Source organism: Calliopsis andreniformis, chromosome 9, assembly GCF_051401765.1.
Source record: "Calliopsis andreniformis isolate RMS-2024a chromosome 9, iyCalAndr_principal, whole genome shotgun sequence".
In the NCBI taxonomy this organism is placed as follows: domain Eukaryota; kingdom Metazoa; phylum Arthropoda; class Insecta; order Hymenoptera; family Andrenidae; genus Calliopsis; species Calliopsis andreniformis.
Genome location: NC_135070.1, coordinates 8,702,417 through 8,728,283, shown reverse-complemented (window position 1 = coordinate 8,728,283; position 25,867 = coordinate 8,702,417). Strand labels below are relative to the sequence as shown.

The following is a 25,867-nucleotide window of genomic DNA, read 5'->3' as shown; positions in this document are numbered from 1 at the left end:
CTATCAACCATCATGTCCTTTTCTTTGGCTGACACAATATAAAGAAAGTAACATTTTTTATCAACAGGACAAGAAATTCATTCCTTAAAAAAATGAAGGGGTACCAACTGGTCATGCATCTGGTGTTTCCTTTCATACAAAAAATGCATCGTTTCCGGGATTCGCGAGCGCAGAACTCGCGAATTTGGTCTAATTAACTCAGGAATGCATAAAACGCAGGATAATTAGGTCCAAACAAAAAAAAGTCGAGGTAGCAACTGCACGAGGTCCTCTTAGAAACAACGGAACGAAGGAACGCGGCTGGACCGTGGACCGGTGCAGGGTGAGGATCGGGGGGGAAGTGTGGGGAGGCCATGTACAAAGGAGGGATGCGATTGGCCGAGGCAGAGAGGAGAGGTTCCTCGGCTGTCGCGAGGCGAGTTGATTCCGCGCCACTTCGTTTCCGACTCGTGTCTACGTACATCGTACCCGAGGACTAACCCGCGACGCATCCTTTGTCTTTCGCTCTTCTACTAAAGGTAAGCGAAACAAGTCTTTTTTTTTGCACAACACACGTTCAGGAACCTCTTTCAGCTTCATCTAATACTGAATATCGTGCCGATCCGAACGAAAAATCGAATTTTCATTCAGCTACTTCTGAACATCTCGTCTTCCTCTCACGAGGATAATCGAGATCGATTTTTATTGGGCATTAGAATGGAAATACTTCGAAAAGAAATGAATGCTTCAGATATTGTGCCTCGCCGAAAGTCGATTGTTGTAATTGTTAGACTTTAGGATCGGTACGACTCCTGTTGTCTGTTTCCTCTGGATAGGATTGTAGGATTTCACAGTACTAATGGAAGACAGAAATCATTGTGTAACATGACGCGTATGTGGTTAATGATTCATCTGTAACCGTTCATTACTGTCCCGTGTGACGGTTGGTTCCTTGTGTCTGTGTATACCGGTTTTTAGGTTAGAGATTAGTCAGGTGTAACAGTTAGACATAAAAACTGTAATAGAGTGCACTAATCTATGGAATTTGAACTGCGAGATCGCTTTTAAGGCGCAGTCGGTGCGATGTTTGTTTCTTTGAACATTTATTGAATTAATCTCTCTCATGTTTAGACGAGAGAGTATCGCATGGAGAGTCTGAAATTTCGGTTACACGATGCGGTACTTCCGGTTCGAATGAAGGAATCGTTGCAGAGCTGGTTACACGTTTTTAGTTATAGAAATAACTTTTATGGCCTTTCTAATAAATAATAATTTGACGATTAACTTTCTGATAGTTTTAGGAAATTAACGAATATGTGTGGTAGTTTGAACCGGTTGATTACTTGTATGCAAAAACCGTTGGAAGTGGCAGTTATGAGTCATATGAATGCGGTTTAATAGAATCGTTAACCTACGTTTCATGTGCAGTATTTCATAATTCGTAATTGAGCGTATCAACTTGAAACTCGCCGAAAAGCTTGAGATGGCTTCTCTCGTGTTTCAAGGCTATTCTTGGTTTGCACAGTTGACAGTAATTTTGATTAGAATATAAAAATTCGAAATAATACAAAATTGGATCGAGACTGTAAATTTCATTTAAAAGAAACATGTTTCATTTTTTATGCTAATATAATGAACTTTTTTAGCAACAATGTTTGTTGCCACTTCAATCCTCGTTGCTATCGACCTCGCTTCAAGGGTTTCAGTAATATCGTATTACATTATCGTGGTTCTTCTTTCCGCACGAAACGATCATTACTTTCCGTGACTTATTGATTTTAATGTTTCCGTGTGACTAACAATGAGATCAACGCAATTCCCACTAAACATTTATTCAAAATTTTGAATAAAAAAACATGTAGATTTTTCTATTAATTCTCTTTCCGAAGAAAATTATAATAAACTGTATATTATTGAACGATTATAGTTTACAGTTACACAAACTCAGAGGTTTCTATATAAAATTTTGAAGATTAACAGAAGTATCTACGAGGTAGATATAGATAAGCAAAGGTATGTGTCGAATCGATTCATCATTAACATAATAGGATGCTTGAAGCTAATTAGTGCGCAAATGTGAATCGATCGATCCAATTTCCGTTGACTGCAACTGCAAACTGAAAAGATACGAACCTGCACCGGGATCTCGTTTCCGGTTGATCCTGACTGTTACGCAATTTTCCAACCCCGCCGGTTCGTCTTTATCGCGTCGAATCAAACGATTCGAAAATGCATCGAATATGCAAATCGCGAGGTGCGTTGCATCGGATTTCCGTCCTGGGGTTCCTGTCAAAAGTAAATTGACAGATTACGGTCAGACTACGGTAGAGTGTAGAGTAAAACGAGTGGGTGCAGCCTGATTACGTAAGGCCAGGGATGCCCAGTGGTTCTCAGATTCTTCGTTTCAAATTGAATCTGACCTTTACACTTACTTTCCTATATTACGAGGGGGAATCAAAAAGCAACCTTCATATACAAATTATTAAAAATACAATTATAAAAATTGAAGAATTTGTAATTTTGGCAGAAATTAATCGATTTAAAAGAACTTTTCTCTTATAAAAATGGAAATATAACATGAGTTCGTGATTAAGAATGGAAGTTTTATATTTCGAATGCCAATATCTTGAAAATAATATCACATATGTATTTTAAAAGTGACACAATTTGAAGAAGTATGTTGTTCATGAGAAGCAACAAACTATTTACGAGCTTAGGAGGAAATTATTCATTAAATACATAATATTGACATAAAGAGTAGTTATGTCATACAATTATAAAATCACGTTTCTTTAGTTGTGTCACTTCTGAAATACATGTGCGATGTGTTAGTACATCTCCAATTAACGTGATAAAGACAATTTTTGCAATGATTAAGTGCTTCTTTCCCTATTTTTACACATTATAGTAATAAAGAATATTAAGGTTACTATTATTAGGTTACAATTATTGTTCAGATTGAAAAGTAGATCAGTAAAATTTGCATATTGAGCTTCTTATTTCTTCACAGAATTTCTTCGTGATTACTATCTACTGGTTCGAAGTAATCCATTCTAACGATAAGTTCTAATCGAGTTATCGAGATTTCCTGACAAAAGGCTGTCGATCTCAGCGAGGTCGCAAATCAGTCACGAACAGCCACAATCGTAAATCGCCCGAAACATGGAATTTAACCTCAAATCTATTAGAGCTTAACCTTTATTTTTTTCTACATTACAACCCTTTAACATTTACAGTCTTGAATTCTTTCGACTTCTACCGATCAATCAACATTACAAAAAGTTCCAAAACCTTCGCTAGCAGATTACATATTGCTCTTTACTGCAGTAATGACATGAGTTAGAAAATAATTCTTTTTGGGTTATATATTAGTATTTAAAAAAGAATGAAATGAAATTATTGCCGTATTTTTCAAAAAATTATAATTTTTGAGGTTATCTGAGAGATTATTTGTAATAGTTGCCGACAGAGGGCGAAATTCGATATTTAAGGGACCGTAGCGAATCCTTAGCCGATTTATCATCGATTGAAGCATATGCAAAGGAGGCGTCTTGTTAACAAAGAGAAGCGCATCGATGCGTTTCTTAGGAGGAGCCTCGTTAGAAGACCGGAGATTCGTTTGAGCGGCGCGTGCATGCATTATGGCGGTTTGGTAATTCAAAACGGAAATTGATAGTTGGCGGTCTCCCGCGATCGGAGGGGGAAGGCTCTGCGTGCAAGGAACGCGTTGTGCACATTCGTCTGCGTGTGCATGCACGTGCATACAATTGCAGTGCGGAATGCACGCCTCTGCAGTCGATGTTTCCCTGTGATCGATTGTCGCGTTTCGATTTGTACCTGTATCTTTCGCGCGATCGTGTAGCCTTTGGAATACCAGCTTTGAAAATCAGAGAAAACTCGTTTGACAAAGTCAAACTGTTTTTTTTACCAAAATTACAGTCTTAAATTCGATGACTTAGAATAGTCAAATTTTATAAAAATTTCTATTATTATTAACTGATTAAAGAAAGTTTTTCAACTATCATTTTACAGTCTATACTTGAAATGTATATGACGCCAATCGCTTTACAAGTGTGAACGCGATTTAAAGCCAGATGCGATTTGTTTGTTCAAGCTATTTACGTGAGCAGCCTCTACTGTATGTTATGACCAAACCAAATTGTTTCACGGACTGCTAATGTCGATTTGTGATGCAATTATGATCCTTCTGTAATTTGCGGAATATTTAGCCTTTTCACACTAAAGTCCTTCACCATTATTGAAAAATTCTATTTCTCTTTCGCCTTTCCCCTCGACTTGGAAACCTTTTAAGCCTCCTATTCTGGGACATGAAATATCAATGATAATGTTAAAGATAATTTTAGAGCGATTTAATCGAGCAATATCGGTTTGATAAAATTAACCGGATTTGCTCAACCCATAATGGAATTATATTTTTAGAAAGGAACGATTTTTTTCTTAGTAAATGGAACATATGCTATAACATCCTCAGCTGTTTATTTCACGAATTGTGCAATAACCTTGTACGATTTCCTGAATAGTTTAGCTGTGTCTTATAAAGAGACAAAAATTGTGTACATAGTCCTATAGACATGTGTTATTACAATCTGGAAGGTTCTTTAGTCGTTGGCTATAATACACTCTAATAATTCATATAGTCTATTTTTTTCAATGCCACTCTCTTTCTCTCCTTGACCTTAAGAGAGCGCACGTGGAAGTAGTTTAGAACACTCCGGGAACCACGTCAGAATTTAAAATCATCTTAGTAGTTTAAAAATTCTTTTTGCCAGTGTCTGACACTCATAGGTCTAGAATCAACGAATAATAAATACATATAGAGTCTTGGGCGCAATATTTGGCTTCGGCTATGAAGTTGCGTGAACTTAAAAATATATAGGTTGGCCAACTCGCTGCGACAATTGCAACAGCTTCTTTTTTGTCGTCTTCCTTTGGATATATATGCCATATAGATTACACAATAAATTATGCCGAACTCACTGCCAAAAGTTACGAAAATCTCGCGTCAACTTTGTTTGGCTTTTTGTCGCGGTTCCCGAAGCTGTGTCCAAGAAACTTTGTATCAAAATCACTTGTGACAAACTTTCATTTCTGAAATGGTCTGTATAAATGTATTTGGGTATCTTCCCAAACTGTGACATAAGACCTGTTTTAAATATTTTTATTGCACGACATGTATATATTTATATGTATGTAATAAAAGCTTCAAGGTATATTTTAAATTTGTTGATCGACACCATTTGAATTGTCGCGCGCTTTCGCTTGGCGGGAAAGTGGCTTCCGCCAACTGCCGACAGGTCGCGCCACTGTCCACATTCAGCACTAGTAATCGATCCTATTCGTAATCGATAACTATGGAAAAAATAGAGGTGGAAATCGAATGAGTATCAGTTATAAAATATATAACTAAGTTTTATATAGTTTGATGTTTTCTTTTTTTAATTCTTTTCAGAATCATTATTCTCGCATGATACAGTAGAATACGCCATTACGTCGTAGGTAATTTATCTTCATGAACCTTGAAACCAGACACCGGTTAATCTTACAAATAAACTGGCAGAAATGCACGAGGGCGTTGTTTAAAGAACCATTCCAAGAAATTTAATTATCCTTGATACAAATATAATAATATAATTTCAAGATTTTGGAAGTCAGATAATTTTTAGTAGCAGTAAAATATATTGTAACTGAATACTTTTCGGAAAAATAATTAGAGTCAATCTGGTCAGTCTTGAACCGGAAGTTGAAGACATTTCATGTTGGTGAACATAGTATCGACTGAATCTACTTATCTAAAAAGAATTATAGAATTTTCTCTATCATTATTTTCAAAATAAAATACCAGAATTCAACTTCAATCGAAATAGCATATTTCTTGACCACTTTCATTCTCAAAAGCCTCACCTCCTCTGATGATAGACACTCGATGCAGATGGATATCGAAATTAAATATAGAAACGGGCCTGAATTCATGACCTCGGTCAGCACTCGGGCTAATTTATCCTCTGTGAGCTCGTTAGTCTCACGAGCTGTGAATCTCAATTGCAAATTAATTATTCAGAACTGAGATAATATTTTATTTCGCGATGTTCGCCAATTTCAGTCTCGTCGGAAGCAATGTTTTTCTATTTAGGTAATTGATCATGTCCAATTATGGGCAGACGTGATATTCTGCAATTTCTCTGGTAACTTTCTTTTTATTACGTAGACTTTTCGAAATTTCATAGTTAAGAGGGCTATCCGGTAGATCGTCGAGGAAGTCGCGGCACAGCCAGCGTGGAATTCGCATAATTCGCCTCGATTCCTTCTGCGAATTACTGGAGCTGGCCTGAAACGGCTGCATCCGGCGAATCGCGCGACTTGTTCGCTGATGCTGGTTCATTTCCTACTCCGTAGCAACTGAACACCCCTCCCCCTCCCTTTTCTCTTTGAAGTCCTGTTTGAGCTTCTCTATAGTAGTCGAGCGTCGTTCTGGTTGCGTGGATACTATTAACATGAAACACAGAATTGAAGGATTCGAAAATAGTCTGACGTAGCTAATCTTGAAGGACCCTAAATTTAAAAAAAAAATTAGAACACTTGATTCATGTAATATTTATTATCACATTATTTTTAAATCTTCTAAAATCAGAGAAATTTGCACGTTATTATTTGAATGGTAATATACTTTTGTTTCCCTGGTGCTTTAATTTTTGCTCTTTGGAATCTTAGAATTCGAGAATCGGGGAACTGTTTATATATACCGCAAAGCGATCGCTATTTTAGTTTGTTTGAAAAAAGGGAAACTGAGGGAGAAGTTCGAACATCTGGCAATCGCAGTAATGTAATATTTGCCGACAAGACATCGTATGCAAATATTAGGCCTGCTCGAGAGGCGAGTGTCGTGTCTTGGTACGATAACGTTGCTTGCAAGGCACGGTCTACCTTTTTTCTTAAATGGACACCGCGTTTACTTACCTTCTCGTGGATGCCTCGGGCATAATTCCCGTCTCGAGGCGCAATTACTCATTTGCAGGCTGGGAACCGTGACGAAGCGATGGTCCTTGGAGCTGTGTCTCGAATCGCGTTTCGTGCTTCAATCATTCAAGATTTCATGGTCGTGATGTATTTCACACATTGTTCACCAATTAGAAGTTATCTCGTGTTTTAAGATCAATTCTTGTATTTATGACACTCGAGAGAAAATGATGTAGGATCTAAATTGCTGTCTGCTAATTTGTTTACAACTATAGCAGATTCTTTGAAATCTACATAGCAGCAGTATTACATGAAAAGTAAAACATGTGTAAAGGGACATTTCACAGAGTACTCTTTTTTCTATGTTACTTTTTTTATTATCTGAATTTTATAAATTTTGTATTAAATTATAATATTGAGTAATTAAATAATAATTTTATTTAAAATTAGGCAGAGTAGAAATGTGACAAATCTGGCTTAAAGAGCTACATATGATTTAAAAAAAGGTAGCAATAGAGAGAAGTTTGCTAGTAGCAAGTATCCATTCGCTACTGTTGATAACAGCTGATAGATAATATGTTTAAATCTGCTGTACTTATCGTATCTTGTAATCCTGTGTGTCGATATCTTGTGATTAGATGATCCACAAAATTTAATTATCTTACAGACCGATAAAAACCACTTATATAAAATTAAAGCTGCTCAATTGATAAAAAGATTCATAATTAATTACAAGCCTTGCATGAAGTTTTTCTAAAATATCCAGAGAGAAAAGAGAATTTTAATTCTACTTTACTTGTTATATTGAATACACTGATTTGATCTGGGGAAACACCTGTATACGAAATTTTCATTTTGTAACTGGATTAAAAACTTCTCCATCGATTTCACCGTCGTTTCGAAAATCGGTTACTCGAAGCTCCCAGCGAATTTGTATGCAGGACTGCTCGAAGCGCGAGTGACGATAGTGATGTAAGAGGACGTTGCAAGCAGTGTCATTGATCACTATACACATCTATATGATTACATTGTTAGATTACCCTGTTAAGTCGAAGAATTTACTGAGTGAAATAGCTCCTTCAGATAGGCTGCGTTAAACCCCCTAGTTACAGTTAATTAATCAACGTTAACTTCTTATCGTGAACATCGATCGTTTTATCGATGAAAAACGATAAAAACATTGCTTAGCAAACATGAAAAGGGATGTTCTTTCCTGGGAATTCCTGAGATCTCTCTCACCATTACCTGAATTTTAAGCGGAGTTCTGTCGTGCGAAAATTCCTCCACGCTGAGCGAAATGAGCCTTCAATTAGGTAATTGAAAATATATTGCAGATATCTTTCGATCAAGATGTTATGCTATAGGGTAACCCATTGTTGCTACCATAGAAAAGGTAAAACTCGCCGAAATCTCGAGGCAGAAGGCCAAAAGTGGCGGTATCTTGCGAAGGTCATCGATCGTTATCGTCGATCGTAGCTTCGAGGAGGGAAGAGAATAATGCGGAGTCGTTGCAAAGCAGCTTAAATGTATGGACGGTCCCGTTATCGAGTCTCGACAACGTAATACGGGTATTACGATCATTTTATCGTCGAGACATTCTTGAAACTTAAACCCAGCAGATCGTAATCGTCGCTACACGCATTCTCCCCCCTTTTCCCTTTCGTTCACCTGCTTGTCTTGTTTCGTCTGGCCAGGCATCTTATTTCACTCATTTGAGTCTTGAAGGAATTATTTGGCTGTATTTTCTCAAAATTATTAGCTAACTATATTTACTTTAATATTAATTTTATTTCACATAAGATAAAACAGAAACAATTTTGCTTCTTTAAGGAGGCATTTAACTTCTTTAAAGAATAATAAAAAGAAACTTTAAAAAAGAATTTATAAATCTGTAGGATAATAAAGATAAATCACGGTTTAAAAATAGACACAAATTGTAGAGTAAATTATAAGGCACTTAATTTAGCTGAATTTAAATTTAGCGCCTCCATGAATAGAGGTCCAAAAATAGCTCACGCATAAAGTATTGCGATATATCGATGGAACGCGCGTTGTATGGTGCATGTTAAAGTAATTTGATGCATCGCAGCGACCTAGCAAGTTGTCCACTTTGTTAGCCGATAAATTGTTAAATGTGTACCCCCTCATTCACGCGCGTAGAATTGAGTTCGTCGAATTAGGAACGTTCACAAGGTCTGGGAACCTTTAGCCTTTCGAAAGTGGGCATGGGTGAGAGATCTTAATTCATCGATTAGTGATCAAATAAGTTGTTCAGTTACAGTGTTTCTATACTTGCCATACAAATTGCACGTGAAAACACGTTTCTTCGAATTGACTGCAGACTTTCATTAATTTTCAAAGTTCCCAATTTTAAACTCGTTTGTTGTACTTGCAATTAGGATTCTTATTTAGTTTTCTTGTGCTTCTTCGGTACATTTACTATTCGCCATAATCTCACGATATTCGTTACTAACAACAAACTTGTTTAAGATACATTAAGCACGAGGTTTATGAATATGACCATACAAACTTCGAAATTTCCTACACATTAAAGCATTTGAATCTCAGCACAGGAGGTTCATACACTTTCGACCTCTAACTCGCCCCAGACGCCATAATTAATACGCAGCAATGTCATCAGAAAGATCGCTAGGTACGATTATAAAGAAAAAGGATTGCGTGCGCCCGAGGCGAAGAGAAACAAGTGGGCCACGAGTTGACCAACCATCCGACAAAGTGAAACAATAGAAACAAAGTGTCTGCGTTTACCCTAGGCCCGTTGCTTTTCTTCCCGCACCCTTGTGCGTTGCTCTTTCATCCTCGACCTAGCCTTTTCATGGTAACGCGAAAAAACTTCGAGATGGGGTGGAACAGTGAAGAGACGAGTCGTTACCTTCTGGCTTTCAGGGACTAGTTTAGAGTTCACCTCGAGAACGGTGCTCCCCGTAATGAGCTTCGTCTCGGAGATTAGACGAACGCGACAGGATACAGAACCTGCTCTAAGGGGCTCTAGTTTGCGACTCGACGATGGTACGAAACTCTTGAAATTATGGAGGCGAAATTACTGGGTCAAACTATACATAACGTCGTTTTGGACAGTTAGTACGTTATTAAGTTGAACGTTACGAGAAGATGAAAAGGAAAATACTTTGAAAAATTGGGAGGACTCTTCTTAGGAAATTAAATCTAGGAATATATGTATCTTTGAAAATTTCAAATCGCTCGCGCTGAAGAATCAAAAAGAAGGGTAGGAATAACGCGTGAGACTAAAATTTAGGAGATGTTAATCCTGTTTCCAAGACGTTGAATTCTTAGCTAGGTATTAAAAATTCATTTATCAGCCATACATCGTATTATTTGGTTTCACTAAATATGATCGTACAAATAACTTTTTCAATATTCGTGAAAACTTAATCATCAGCTAATCACATGGTCTGACGACAGAATAACAAATTTCATAAAAGCTGAATCAGTTTAGTTTCTGAAAAGCTCACTTAATTACGAATTGCAGGCCTCTGACAAGTATACATCCACGCCACCTTTAATTATCCTCAATTTTGACTCCATCCACTTTCATAGTCGCATCACATTCAGTTCCTCGCCAGTTTCGGATAATTGAAAATAATTACCGTCGCGTAGCAAGAGCACCAGGGCAGTGTGCAAGCGTAGCATTCACGAAACGGTTACAAAGTAGATTCTTGCATGAGCAATCGTGTTGTGGATGCACAGCCTGCTTGTATTCGACGATTTGAATGCGCTTTTTAGCCTGCTCCCATTCACGGCTCGCCAGGACGCGTATGTATAAGTGCGCGTCTGGATGTACCGGTGCATGCACAGTTGAATGAAGAAAATGACATCTTAAGGATCGTTCACACCTCTATTATCGCCCGAGTTGGCCGCGTACGATGATCGTGCTGCATTTGCTGCCCGCCAATTCTCGCATCCCTCTACGCCTGTGAAATTGCGTATTCACACAGAGACGTGGCACGCAACGGGACCAGGCTCCTGTGCACCTTAACTCGTTCCCTCGTTGCATCCCTCGTGTAATTCAACTTGGAACTGTTCCATCAGTGGCCACTTGAAGCGGGCGTACGTGCAATTTGCTCCAAATATCGCTTAACGTGAAAAATATTTGATTATTCTCTGGAAACTTATATGCGCTTCAATTTTAGATATATTTGCATTGTTATTAAAGTATTAAGCTTATTAGCTTTTTAGAGATTATTTTTTAAAGTTAGGATACCAGTTGTATTCCATTATATTCAGTGCAGTTAGTACATAGTCGTACTTAGAAAGAATTTTAGAACTGTTTAACTTAGAAAACTCAAGCTTTCAAATAAAAATGTTGTTTCCTGCAGGTGAAAATGCTTCGTTGTTAAAGGATTAATTAAACTTGAAATAGAAATAATAATTGTTAGTTTTGCCCTCTTTATGGTGGTTAGACCGAAATAGTACACAGTAGTCTTTTCTATATCTTGTGTTGTATTTCCATGATATTTCCTATATCTTGGAGTCATCTGAAATAGACAAACTCAGCTTCTACAAGTATACATCTATAAATCAATCTACCCCTCACTTGAAAAGATCTCAGAAATCTGATACTCGTTATAAGCATCTTGAACTATGAACCTATAACATAGGAACACTGTGCTGACTGTGCATTGAAACACGAAGGAACTTATTGCTACTTCCCTGGCTTTTATTTTCCATTCAAAAACAGATCGAATAGAACATTGTCACAGCGTTAAAAAATGAACCGAAACTGTAAAACGAAATTTCCTCGCCCAAGGGACCATTTTCGAGAAAATTGAGTTTAGAAAGTGCACAAGTAGTACGCGTGCTCTGGTACGGATTTTCGAGCAGCATTTTCTCAATAACGAAGTCTCGTGCGAAGAAGAACCTTGATCTCACGCTTTTGCAGTATTTTTCTCGCGCAGATGCACGATATCCATAATTTTACTAGCTTTTAACACGACATATCCTGTACACTACGGTGAAATTGATTATTGGCACGAGTGGTCGCTTTCGTGTCAGTCGCAACTTGTTCTCGATAGAACCAGTTGCTCTTTCGCTCGCATGCGACTCACACCGTTCAAGTTCAAGCAATTTCACCGATCGTTGTACGTGTGCCCGTGTACGTGGCGTGCGTGAGTTTTCACGCATACGTAATGCGACGTTGATGCCAAAGTACCTCTCTAGACGGAACCATTTATTAGGTTCTATATCCATTATTGGTTTTCGTCGTCGCCACTCTTCCAAGCTGCATTCGTCTCTACGATGTACCTGTAATACATTATTGCGAATGGCAGGGTCTTACATTTCTCTTCAGATTTCCATTTCAGTGGCAGACTGGATATTGAATTTATAAATATTCTAATAGAGGGGTCGGAAAATTATGGTATGAAACGTTTGTGCATTTTTAAAATGTTATTTCAAAGAGAAAAGGATTGTATTCATCTCATTAGTAAACAGGTACTACAGACGATTGTATTTATGAATATACTTTAATTTCGTAATGAAGGATTTGGGAAGAATTTGTTTATTTTCTAAGGATCTACTTGCAATCTACATAATGATTTCAATTTTTACTCTTGGCCAGTAGAACCTAAAAATATCCTGAAATAACGCGAAACCGTCTATAATTTAAAACCTCGGTAAAGAAAAAATTTGAATTGAAAATAGTTATTGGAAATAGGGTGAATCTAAGTTCAATGAATTTGTTTACACAGTTAATAATTCCCCAGAATCGTATCGCTCCAAAAATCAACAGGAAAACGCGCTAGGAATCGATCAGCGAGGGGAACATTTCAGCTAAATGCGAGGAAAGTCGCGCGTCGACCCCTTTTCATGCTACCTCAACGTTTGCCGCTGAATTCGAGTTTCCCTAATCTCTCTAGCACCATTTCCCGATACACCGGTTCCCTTTCAGCATTTCCGGTTGGGGAAAATATAGAAACTCACGCAAGCGTTAGTATAAATAAAAAAAGAAAAAATTCAGGAGCAATAAGTTTCAATTTTAAATACAGTAATTCTTTTTGCTATAGTTGTGTTCTATGACGTAATGTTCGATCTACCTTTTTTTTCCAATAATAAAGCCTTAAAGTTAGCATAACTATATGCTAAAGTGACAGTCAAAGTATTAAGTTCATGTATAAAATTTTAGAAATACGAATTCGAGATGTTACACTCTAAGAAAATGCAATAATGCAATAATTCTTAACACTATTTTGGTCTATTTCTGCCCTTTAATGCATCTATAAAAGTTACAGAATCATTGCAAAGTCATTAAATATTTGCAATTATTATTGCAAAATGGAGGCAGATCCAACATCATATCGCAGGACATTTCGAGCTTTTTTACACCCCTTTAAAATACATATAACCATGTATAGACGATAGTTGACAGCAAAACATATGTAACGATTTCAGTAAAACAGCAGGGTATCGATCCTTCACACTTTAATAATCAACCTTTCAGTGATCAGTCGGGAACCTAGATCGACCCAACATATTCTTCTCTGACATTTCTAAATTCGACGCCCAAGAGGTGACATAATAAGATAGCATTACTTAATCCTTCTCAAATTGATCACACAGTAACTTTAGATATCTCATTATATCATACAATAAATAAATAAATAAATAAACAAGTATTTCAAAATTATTATTTATTAAACTCATCTAGTCTAACTACTGAGTACTGATCGACCATCAAGTCGTAGTTGACTCTATACTTTATATGTATATAGCTCATAGGTTCTTTGCTACCAAATATCAATAATTTAAATAATGTAAACTATTAAAAAGGTCCTTCCTTCTTCGCTTCAAACGCATTCTCCCATTAAAAGAACCCCCATCTCTTACTAAGTAATCGACTACTGGATCATCTTAGATATTTCACGCGTCTCCGATAACGCGAAAGTGTCCAAACACTTACACAGGGTCCTACAACAACGTAACACCGCGTCACCGATGCCCCTCAGCCGATCCGTCTCCCGCGGGCCGAGGCATTCGTATGAGCCACGCAGTCCATACTTCCGTCGGTCATCGGTGTCGGTTAACGCTTGCCATTGTCTACCGAGGCGGAGTTCCACGGAGCACGCCGGGGCGTTGTGCGTTTAAACGTCATACGTTTCGGGGAGGGTCCGAAAACAGCGACGATTCAGGCACTCGGTCCGCGCCGCGGCCGAGGCACCCTCGCGTGGCTCACGCGTGTGCGTGACTTTCCACGCAGCGGAGAGCTCCCCGCGGCTCGAGGCGTGTGGGTGTAGGTGCGTGCTATCGACCGGGTATCCTTCCGTGCTGGACGCCGCTGTGCCCCACCCAGGAGTGAGCAGCGAGCGAAGGACGGAGCGATACGTCGCGCTCCCGACGAGGAGCCCCACGCTCGCGAGCCAATAGCGGGAACGAGACAGATAGGCGAAGCGAGATGCACCGCGGGCCGAAGGAGGGGTCGAGAGGGGGCGTTAGGGGGCGTTAGGGGGCGAGGGACGGGGTGCACCCGTGGAACCCGGCGAAAAAAGCGAGACGGGATTATTCCGCGAGGTGGGAGCCAGACGAGGATCCCCTCGGAGGAAAAGCGTGGAGGAGGGTTGCTGTGGGGGCCTAGGGAAACGATGACAGGGCGATGGGGTTAGAAGGAGAGGGTCTACGGCGATTCGCCGAGATGAAAAGCGCGCAGGGTGGCGAGGGGGGACGCTGGGGGGACGGAGATAAGGCTAGCCGGGGAAAGAGACAGAGGGATCCGACTGGTGGGGAGTCGGCGAGAGAGACGACCGAGAGGAAGAGAGCAAGAGAGAGATCACGGCACGCAGAAATGCCTCCTGCTTAGTGATAGCGTAGAGACTGTAGTGTTCGCATCTTACGCACGCCGGGACCTTTTCACGCGGAGAGCTCGATTCCGCGGACACCTTCGACGGTTATCGCCTCCGTTAACACGCGCTCACACGTTACGCCCGCGTCGTTCGTCACCGTCGCGACGGTGCACACGATTCGGAAAGGAGAGGACCACGCTCCTCGCGCGAGAGACTCGAAGGACACGCGAGATAAGGACACCTCGCGACCGAGAAACGTTTCCTCCTAGGAGGACTAACCGAGGCGCACAGTGATCGAGGTTCTCTAGCGATTTTTGCACGCGATTTTTCACTTTGCGATCCTCGGGAATCGATTTGCTTTTTTAGGAGCGGTAAGTGGAGGAGAAAGTACGGTTGCACCTACCGGCTACGCGAGAATAATCGCTAGTTTTCTCGAGGACTTTTTGTTTATACTTCGATTGCGAAATTCATTGTGCTGGAATATCGATTCGAGTTACACGAGCGCCAGAGTTCGCGAAGGAATAATAATAATTGTTTGCTGGGTTTCTTTTTCTTTCGCTTTTTTGGGGACCTTTTTGTTCGATTGGGTAACTTGTTTTGATAGAATATCGATTTAAATTCCTGGGACACCAGTATCAGAATAATCTTCAACTATTTTTCGATATTTTTTTTTATATTATGAGAGTTTTCGTATTCTAATATATTTTATGGGTTTTCGTATTCTTATATATTTTAAGGATTTTTATATTTTTACATATTACGAGGCATTTTGTGTTATATATTTTTAGAGTTTTCGTGTTCCTAAATATGTATTAAGGGTTTTTGTGCACGTCGAATCAGTTTCGATTAGGAAACTCGTTGTGTCGTAATATCGATTAAAGTTGCCCAGTCGCCAGTTCGCTTTCATTTTCGCCCGCGAATCGAAAAGACCGTGCGGCGATAATAGCGCGCGAGACGCATTGATCGCGATTACCGGTTCGCTACGACGTCGCCCCTTCGCCAGGCTCACCTGTTCCGTCTAAAACCCCTCCCCCTAGCCTTTCCGTGTTTTTCCTTTTCCTTATTTTCGTTTCGTGACACGGATCGACGATCACGGAGAGATCGCAGCCAGCCGACGTAAATAATCAATTTTTCGATCAACCGTGGGGCTGGGAAGCAAACTGCCTCACGGGGTCCTCCGGTACTACGCTAGTCAGACAAAGGTGCAACCGGAAGTGTGCTGCTCGGGAAGGATTGTAAAATTTAAATACAGTATTCCTCAATTCAATATTATTATATCCCACAATACACGTACCAGAAATACTGTATTTTTTGATATTCTAGGTTAGGTTTCACACACTTTTCCCTCCACTTTTTACATCATTCTATTCTACATAAATAACACTTAAGAATTCTCTAAATACTCTCCATCTCCCTGATATTTCAGACTTTTAAAATATTGAATTTTGTTTAGTTCTTTCAATTCTTTTCGAGCAGCATATATGTTTAATAAAAAGGAGGGAAAATCGAGGATCGTAAAGTTTAAATTCCCCCCAACGCTAGGGCCACACGAGTATTTTTTTTGTCGAATGATTGTGCGTCTGCCTTCGTTATTTTCAACTGGGAAAACTGACAATAAGGCAGACGTCTAATCCTCCATCGAAAAATCGCTCCTGTGACCCTAGCGCGAGCCAGCGGGAAATTTGAAATAAAAGAACCTTAAAGGGAGTTTCGCGGTGGATCCAAGGAAACAGAGGTGGAACGTCGTAGATATTTTTCAGCAGACGACCTCGAATCGTTCCACCCAGGGGTGACTGTCCCCGGCGTGCGTCCAAGGACGACCGGAAGTGCTTTGGAAGCAGACACGATATACACATTCCGAGCGTGCGTTTACGCGTCGCGCTTTCGTTTTCCGTCCATCTTGTTCTCCTCGGCGAGGACCATCCCCTCGAGGGTGGAACGGTGTTCTCTTCCGGGTGGTGCGTTCCGCGGGACTTTGTTAGCCGAAGAGGGGAAGGAGAGGGAGAGAGAGTGGGAGGTGTAGGTGAAGCTCTGATCGGAAGTGAACACACCGGTTGTTCGTGCTCTCTCGATCCCTCTGTTGCTGTCTCTCTCACTGGGGCGTCGTCATCGTCGCCGTCAACGTCGGCGTCATGGGCGGATGTACTTCGAAGGATACCACCTCGGGCGACGAGTACGTATCCGCCGGAAAGATGCATCCGTGTGAACACGCTTTCCTCGCGTTTTACGATCGTTAGATGTACGATCCTTCGAGGATCTTTAACTTTGACGAGGATCGCTGTGCGGGCGAATTTTTGTTGGATCCTGAGGCATAGGAGGCACCTTGCACGCGCGAGCAACAATCAATGCGCGTGGTGTTGGCCGATTCTAACTTGTTTTAAGGTGTATAGGGTGTTTCGGAGATTTTGGGGAAATGTTTTTTGATTTAAAGTGCAGAGGATAATTTTTTAATGTGGGGTTTCATTTTTGAGGTAATTGAGTTTCGAGTGGATTTAAGTTGAAATTTAATAGATGTACTGAATTGCTTCTGGGAGTATTTAAGAAAGTGTAATGGTTCGGTTTTGGGAGAGTAATTTTAAAGAAGCTTAAATGGACAGGAAATATTTTGATATTAACTGTATCTTTTACTGGTACTTATAAAATAATTATCGGCATTTCTAAATTGCTATCTTAAGACGAAATACCTGTTGTAGATAGTTTCTTTGTATTGTAGTAATAAGAGAAGGAATTATGTTCACTCAAATAGATATAACTGAGAATCTTATTCTTAATACTACCCACTCTATACTTAATGTTTGATTTAATGATTAAAACAACTAGTATAGATCAAATGGATTAGCTACGTATCGCAATAAAGATTACAGAAACTTTTAGAAAATGAATACCTAGAGTAAAATTGAGTACTTTTTATGAAAAAGATTCTGTACAAGTTACTTTAATTATTTTAATAGTTCTAGTTTTATTGGATGAACATTTTTAATAAGTCTCATTTATCTACTTACTCCTCTAATTGAAAATTTATGGGGTACGATACATTATCTTTGAAGTTTAACAATGTGAAAATATGTCACACAAAATACAAACAGTCACAATGAGATTAGAATTTATAAAAAAAATTCCTATAGTTATTCTTCAACTCGCAAATGGCTGCCCTTAGTAGAAGTTCCTATTATTCACAATTTCGAATCAGTGTTATTCAAAACTTGACGTTGGTTAGTCAGTTTTTTTTCCTAACTTCATCGTATTAATTCAATACCGAATACAGCATTTACTGCTGCCCCTTGAGTTGAACATGAAAAGGAGCTTCGACGAGTGTGTACTCGGCGTTTATAGTAGCTAGGGACACGACCCCTGTTCGCTCGTACAAAAGGGTTAGCCCTTCGCCCTTACGTAAGGGCGTGGACGGGAAGCAGGTCACCTGAAAAATTTTATTTGCATTTTGCACGGTGCGTAGAACTGACTCACCCTTCTCCCTATTCTATTGCTGTCACTTCTAAAACAACACAAAAATAGTATAACAATAATTGTTGAAAAAATTAAGAGCACTTGAATATTAATATAATTAATATAATTTCTGGGAAAACTTGTAGGGGCTTCAAATCTTTGCACTCTTTAGAAATCATGAAAATTGCATTATTTTATTTTAAGTTATAGATGTATTGTCAAAAATCCTACAGTTTTCAAATGTCTCTTTCCAAGCTTCAGAATATACAGGGTGTTCCAAATCTGTATTTAAGAGCCAAACTAACTCAAATCTCTCTTTTTCTCAAAATTAAATTTTATACAGCATCTCATTGCTTTCTCTTAATTTTATTAGAATAGTAGGAATCTATTTAAATTTCTTTATAAGTGAAGGAAACTCGATAAAGGTGGATATAAACCACTTCAAATACTATGTTAAGAAATAAATAATTGCAGTTGTTGAAAAATGACAAATAAGGAAAAGGACTTAGGGTCAGGTTGACTCTCAGATACAGAAACATCCCCAAATATTAATCAACCTCAACAATAGTCATCCCAGAGCCAACTAATCTCAATATTGACCATTGGTGTCTATTTACCAGCGTACACGTTACAGAAACTTAAAACGAACAGTGGAACGGTTAATTCGAGCCGCGCAAAGCAAGCTAGCGCCTTACTTCCGGTAGCGCAACAGTTCTCATCGAATCGAGGGCCAAACGGGTGCTGAACTACCTTAGGTCGTAAATACTAAATAGCAACGTTGAATTATCGAAAGCCTCGAAGGTGTGCTCAACTGATAAAAGATTCGAGTATTCGACGCAGTGTCGAATAAATACGACGGAAGCTAGAACGCGATGAGACGGTGTCCTGCTGGTTGACGCTGCTCTGAGAGGTCTCGTGGATCGGTTGGGCAGAATAGAAAAAAAGAGAGGATCGACAGCGACAGTTCGGTTATAAATAGTAGCCCGAGACACGATAATCGAGGCATAATCGGCGCATAATCGTCGACAATGGGCGTATGTACGTCGCTGGGCATATGCGAGTCGTCGGATGAGACGACCGTCGAGGACGAGTACGTATGGGCACACTGCTCTCTGTTCAAAGTGGCCAAGGACTGTCCACGAATCGCTGTATCGCTCGAGCTTAACTGTTTCTTTAAAAAAATCTATGTATGAGGACACATGTCCACCTGAGAGTATTCTACAGTACCTGATCTTACGTATATTACCAAAGTCTCTGTCAATTTATAGTTTCGCGTAATACATAGGAGAAGGTTGTCGAATTTGGACCACTAAAATATTTTTTACTCTAGGCTGGTAATAAAATATTTTTAATATTAGAGAGGTAGACAAAAAAATGTCTATATTTATGTCATCAAGATGATGTAATTGATTTTTTTTCAAGATAGAATGTCAAAAGTTGAGTAAGTAGTTTTTTATAATTGTGGTATCAGTTCACTTGAAGTATCCAGTTTTCTGTAGGATGGATCTTTGGTTTCTTAACTTGAACCACTGGATTAAAATGTAAAAATGATAAAGTTTCTTAAGAACAAGTTTATAAGAAATATGACATAGATATTGGTATATCAAATTTGCAAAATTCAAAGTTTACTAAAAGAGTCATTAAAAATAGAACAAAGATTAACTCATATTATATGAGAAAACAGTTTTATTACTCTTGGGGAAAGTTAAATGATATTTCAAGAATTATTGCTCAAAAGTGTCGCCCTTGTCCTCGTTGCATTGTTTCGAAAAGTTGTTTATCCTTGCTAGAAAACAATTATGAAATCCTTGTATCTTGTCTTTTCTGTACGTATATATGTTCCCCTTGTTAAGTTCGAGCAAAGTGGTTCGTGTATTGTCCCAAGTAATGCACCATCGACGAGACACGCCTGTGTATTCCATATCGCACGATGTACATACTGGGTGATTCAGAACTACAGGTTAACTAAAATCTTTTTAAATAATTATGAGACTTCGAAAGTGCAGGCTTCGACTGCCTGTTGCTGGGCAACCAGCCATACGCCAGCGATTGAACAGTCACATTTGTTAAATTATTATTCATAAAGATTGTAATAATATTAGAGAAAGTGTTGAAAGATGCTGTTAAATTAAAAATAAAACTAGATGCGATAGGTATATATTTCTTAGACAAAGCTTTTTGAATCTATAATTCTGGATCATCCTGTGAGGCGCTCAAACGAGGAAATCACCTATATAAACTTTGATCTCAACAAACTAGTCAAATTCTCAAGAGCTCTCTGATGATTGTCTCGATAGGTGATCCTCTAATTACTTTGAGCAATGCATCACGCACCTTGCAAGGAAACCCGTGGCACCGATCGAAAATTCATTGTCAGTTTTAATTCACATTGTTATGTAATTAAATAAGAACCTACTTATTAACGAGTTAATAATCTAATTATTCATAAACAGTTAATTACTTATCAACTCATTAATCGCTAAGTACAGTATAACATAGAATCTGTAACACTCTCTAACATTATCTGACATTAATATTAATTCTACTAATCAAGACCTCAAGTGAAATATTTCCCATTTTTCAATACATAATAAATGATAGCAAACCGTGGTATTAGAAGCTTCACCAAAATAATCTTCAGCACTAAGTAAAATTTAGAATCGAATTCATTTTAGACTTCTAAAGCATACTAGTATTTCATTATTGGCTTTTTCAACCACATAAAATTATGATCAGTCATATACATATATAGTGTGTATCCATTTGAAATTCACCACAAGTAAAAAGTCCAGAGATTGCTCATACAAGCGCGATCGTTGTCGATCTATAGCCACGGTTCTGTTCGATACCGGAAGTCGATGCTCCTCGGTTCACTCTGTGAAGCATCCACGTTAATCGTGTAACCGCGAAACGCGAATAACGATTGTGAATCGTTTTGAGAAGCACCCACACCCTCTGAGGGCCGCTGGATCGTTCTCTCCTCGGGGCCCGATTGTTCGTGGGACGAGTTCTCGATGTTCGGCCCGTTTAAGTTCTTGAAAGTCCTCTGTGCCTCGAAGGAAGCCTTAGCGTGTCCTCTGGTACGATATCTCGACCGTTCTGTCGTTGGCCCACCTCTCAGGCTACTCGGAACGTGAGTAACTCAAGGATCAGAGAGATTTTTCAACCAAATGTTACCCTTTTTGTTATCCGACTTTTCTTTATGATAGAACGACCACCAACATATTTTCTTTATAGGGGAACATATAAAAAGAATTTCGTTTTTTAAACACTTTACATTACGAAAAAAGGTAAATATAAATAATTGAAAAATAAAGTTATTCGATTTTTATAAATGGGAAAGTGTGACTTACGCACTGTCTTGTATAATTGAAGAGTTCATAGTAAAAATGATTTTTGCTAATGTCTCTAATTTTTATTTAATTGTGTAATGTTCTTTTGATCTTACATATTGCGTTTTTGATGGGATAAGTTCCATTAGGTTGTGAATCTCAGTTTTTACCACTAGAATATGTTCTAATTTAAAAAATCGTAAAATTTGACAATGGCTATTTTTGTTATGAGCTCTTCAATTGACTGAAAGTGCCTTGCTTTCCACATTTTATAGAAGAATGAAAGACCAGTTACAGGAATTGGTACTTATGATACGTGCTAAAGTACAAAATATTTTAAGATAAGGATTTCAGTTTCTTGGAAAATCCTGAGGATAACTCGGATAACATTCAGATAATTATAAAAGCTTAAGTTTCCAGTTAGACCTTTGTATTCTTCTCTTAGCATTGGCCACGTTGAACCTGTTGATTGAAGATACTGCGTTGAATTTAATAATTATTACAAAATCTCCAGATTCTTGCTGAATCTGATATTAATGTGCAATCGTTTCTTCGCCACTATCGGTATTGATAATCTAATGCAAATAATGCAGACAAATAAACGATGATAACGCGATCGTGATAAGATGATCCAATGAGGGAATTGAATAAGGTCGTGATAAAGCGACCCACTTACCAACACTCTAATTAAACTTCGGCAGTTTGTCGAAATACAATGACATTATGGCGAGTCATAACAAGCTAATTCTTCGTTTATGGATTTACCTAGTGTTCGGTTACATCGTGTATAATGCGACTACTTCAGAACTGTAAGAGATCTCTCATGAGCTTAAGAGTCCTAGAACTTCAACTTGTAATTTTATCCTTTACTTTATATGCAACAAATCAAATCTACTGAAACAGAATAATGAGAAAAAGAACAGTAAATATTTTTAGCCCAGAAATGGTAACAAATTTAAGCGTGGTATATTTCACCATGAAACACTTTTATTTTTAGATGTTTAATATTATTTAATTGGATTGTTAGATTAGTTATTTATGATGACTTGAAATTTTTGTTGCAGCAAGAAGAACAGCAACATGGTTGACCAGGCAGTTCTGGACAAACTTGAGGCTGGCTTTGCCAAAGTGTCTGCCTCTGACAGCAAATCGTTGCTGAAGAAGTATTTGACCAAGGAGGTTTTCGACCAACTGAAGACGAAGAAGACCTCCTTTGGATCCACTCTTCTTGATGTGATCCAATCTGGTGTGGAGAACCTCGACTCTGGCGTAGGAATATATGCCCCTGATGCTGAATCGTACACAGTCTTCGCTGACCTCTTCGACCCCATCATCGAGGACTACCATGGTGGCTTCAAGAAGACGGACAAGCATCCTCCTAAGGACTTTGGTGACGTCGACACTCTTGGAAACCTTGACCCTGCTGTTAGTATTGGGAATAGAGAGATTATTTTAGTATAGAGTCAGCAAACTTTGAATATCTGGACCCCAGAGTCAGAATGTATAAGTCCATTTTCTTTAAGAATGGAACATCTTTCAATTTGCATATTTTATGTGTCTTTCTTTATAGTGTTAACTTCCAGAATACTGAACTTGATACTTGTTTATAAAAAATCTTCAAGGCTAAACAATTTTAAAGCCACGTTTAAATTAACAATAAGACAATTTGGTATCAAAGGTTTGATACCTATTTCAAAAGATGCTTCACAGTCGTATAATAGTATACCCAGCTTTAGTGTCCAGCTCTGCAAATATAAATCTTCGATTACTTAAATATTTTTGAGTAGTGATTGTAAGATCTAGTATTAAGTACTAGAAACATTAATTACGAAGATGCACGTGTACTAATTAATTTTCATTTATCAAGGGTGAATTCATCGTTTCTACTCGTGTGAGATGCGGACGATCCATGGAGGGTTATCCATTCAACCCTTGCTTGACCGAAGCTCAATACAAAGAGATGGAAGACAAGGTCTCCAGCACTCTTTCGGGCTTGGAGGGTGAATTGAAGGGAACTTTCTATCCCTTGACTGGCATGAGCAAGGAAGTCCAGCAGAAATTGATCGACGACCACTTCCTCTTCAAAGAAGGTGACCGCTTCTTGCAGGCCGCCAACGCCTGCCGCTTCTGGCCCACTGGTCGTGGTATTTTCCACAACGACGCCAAGACCTTCTTGGTCTGGTGCAACGAGGAGGATCACCTCCGTATCATCTCCATGCAGATGGGTGGTGATCTTGGACAGGTGAAGATTAATCTATGTTCTTTCAATCTCACAATCAGCTGATAAACTTTTTGTAGAACAAACACACTCTATTTGGAAATTTATTTGTTGTACACTCGATACTGAGCTATTTCTGTTTAAAACCTTTTCTTGGTGGATGAAAAATCACGCGTCTCATTAGATGACACACCTTCTATAGTATTTTTATGACCAGATGGCAAAACCTGATTGAAAGTCACCTTGCTTTTTTCTTAAATTATGTGATGTTACAGGTATGATCTTTCGCGAATTGATAAATCTCATCTGTGTATATAGATACTCGTACACTCAGCTGAGATGAATCGATACTCTCTATCTCTTTCTGACATGGGAGCCACTGAATAAGAGAAAGGGAGATAGAAAATGTCGATGTGGTCAAAATTATTTGAGTTTTAACCATACATGAAAAAGTATATACATTTCATCTTCGATAAAAGCGGTGACATATCAGGTTTTTCCATCGGACTACAAACTCATGACAGCAGAGCTGTAAATATTTAAGAAAACTGGACACTAATTGAAGTATTCCTTTGCAGGTCTACCGTCGTCTGGTAACCGCTGTGAACGACATCGAGAAGCGAATTCCGTTCTCTCACAACGACCGTCTCGGTTTCCTCACCTTCTGCCCCACGAATTTGGGTACCACGGTGCGCGCCTCCGTGCACATTAAGCTGCCCAAGCTTGCCGCGAACAGGGACAAATTGGAGGAAATCGCCGGCAAGTTCAACTTGCAGGTCCGCGGTACTCGTGGCGAGCACACCGAGGCCGAGGGCGGCATTTACGACATTTCCAACAAGCGACGTCTCGGTCTGACCGAGTACCAGGCTGTGAAGGAGATGCACGACGGAATCGCTGAACTGATCAAGATCGAGAAAACGCTTTAAAGCGGCCACGAGCAATAACCCCGACACGCGCGACCGTTTCCCTCCTCTTAATCGCCCTTTAGACCGTTCTCGACGCATCGAGGACCCTTGGACAAATTAAAAGATCATCAACGTTGCCGCCAACTTCTGTGCGAGCGTTTCGAAGGGATAACTTCGAAGAGTCTTTCTTTTAAAGGAAGAATCGATGTGAGAGGACCGTCACGTTGATTGATTTAACGTGATGTCGCTATTAGAAGGAAAATTGTATTTCTAGAAACAATTTCTAAAAGTGAATGGGGCATTCTCGATCCACGTTGTATTGTGGAAGAAAAAAAAAATTGGAGCAATTCTTGTTCCATGATTCTAGATATGGAAATGTTTGGTCCTCGATGTGCTGAGACCTCTACGCAGCTATACAAGCGGGTCCTTAGAGTTCCAAAATAGCGGTGGAAGCTTCATTTGTTATCGAAAAGAATTCCAGAAGTCGATTCCAAAGAACGGGAGGTGATATTAGATGATACTTTGTGTTTTTCTAAAATCTCTGAAATTCTTCTCGCGAACAATTGGGCTTCTACTCGTTCCTTAAGTCTCCACATGTTTCCTCCCCTCTACACGCGTTATAATTACTATTTCTATTATTATTATTATTATGATTAGTAATATTATGATCGTTATTATTATTACTATTATTAATATTATTATTATCTTTTATGTTGACTCAAGTTCCTTTCTATCAATCCATAAGCAGAAAAAGACCCGCAATTAAAGTGGAAAAAGATCGCGAGCAGCTTGTATTATACGTTAATACAATGTGCATTATATGTTCAAACAGTATTCTTTGAATTTGAGTTCACCCCAGTCTTTCTTTTCTTTTTCTAAGGACATGTAATAACATCCAGCATGTAGAGAAATACACACAGTATTCTTTCATTTTCTCTATTGTATCGTTTCTGTCTTCCTTCTTCTGCTTTTAGTGTCGTCGCTCTTTATCGGACATCGTTTCCCAAATTCTTGGCTGTTTGTGATAGTCATCTGCTAGAAAAATAAAGAAAGAAAGCTATGGTTTAACGCGTCGAGGACGCTTTAAATTTTTTTACGATTTCAATGAAAGTATAGATCTGATCCTTTTTTGTAACAGTTTTACGCAACACAGAGCCTTTTGCTCTCTGATAAACAAGCATCGCGTTTAATACGAGTCCG

At 38.9% G+C, this 25,867-nt stretch overlaps 1 protein-coding gene across 2 annotated transcripts; it reads left to right on the top strand.

Annotated features, from left to right (window-relative positions):
- The first annotated feature begins 359 nt into the window (after window positions 1–359).
- Argk1 (Arginine kinase 1) lies at window positions 360–25,597 on the top strand. 2 transcript variants are annotated; one of them, XM_076384469.1, is made up of 4 exons: window positions 360–518; window positions 22,609–22,969; window positions 23,412–23,786; window positions 24,341–25,597. In XM_076384469.1, the coding sequence occupies exons 2-4, from the start codon at window positions 22,625–22,627 to the stop codon at window positions 24,686–24,688; spliced, it is 1,068 nt and encodes a 355-aa protein (XP_076240584.1). In that variant the 5' UTR covers window positions 360–518; window positions 22,609–22,624; the 3' UTR covers window positions 24,689–25,597. The 2 variants fall into 2 exon arrangements, with proteins under 2 accessions (XP_076240584.1, XP_076240583.1); XM_076384468.1 differs by lacking the exon at window positions 360–518 and adding an exon at window positions 16,807–16,941.
- Window positions 25,598–25,867: the final 270 nt, after the last annotated feature.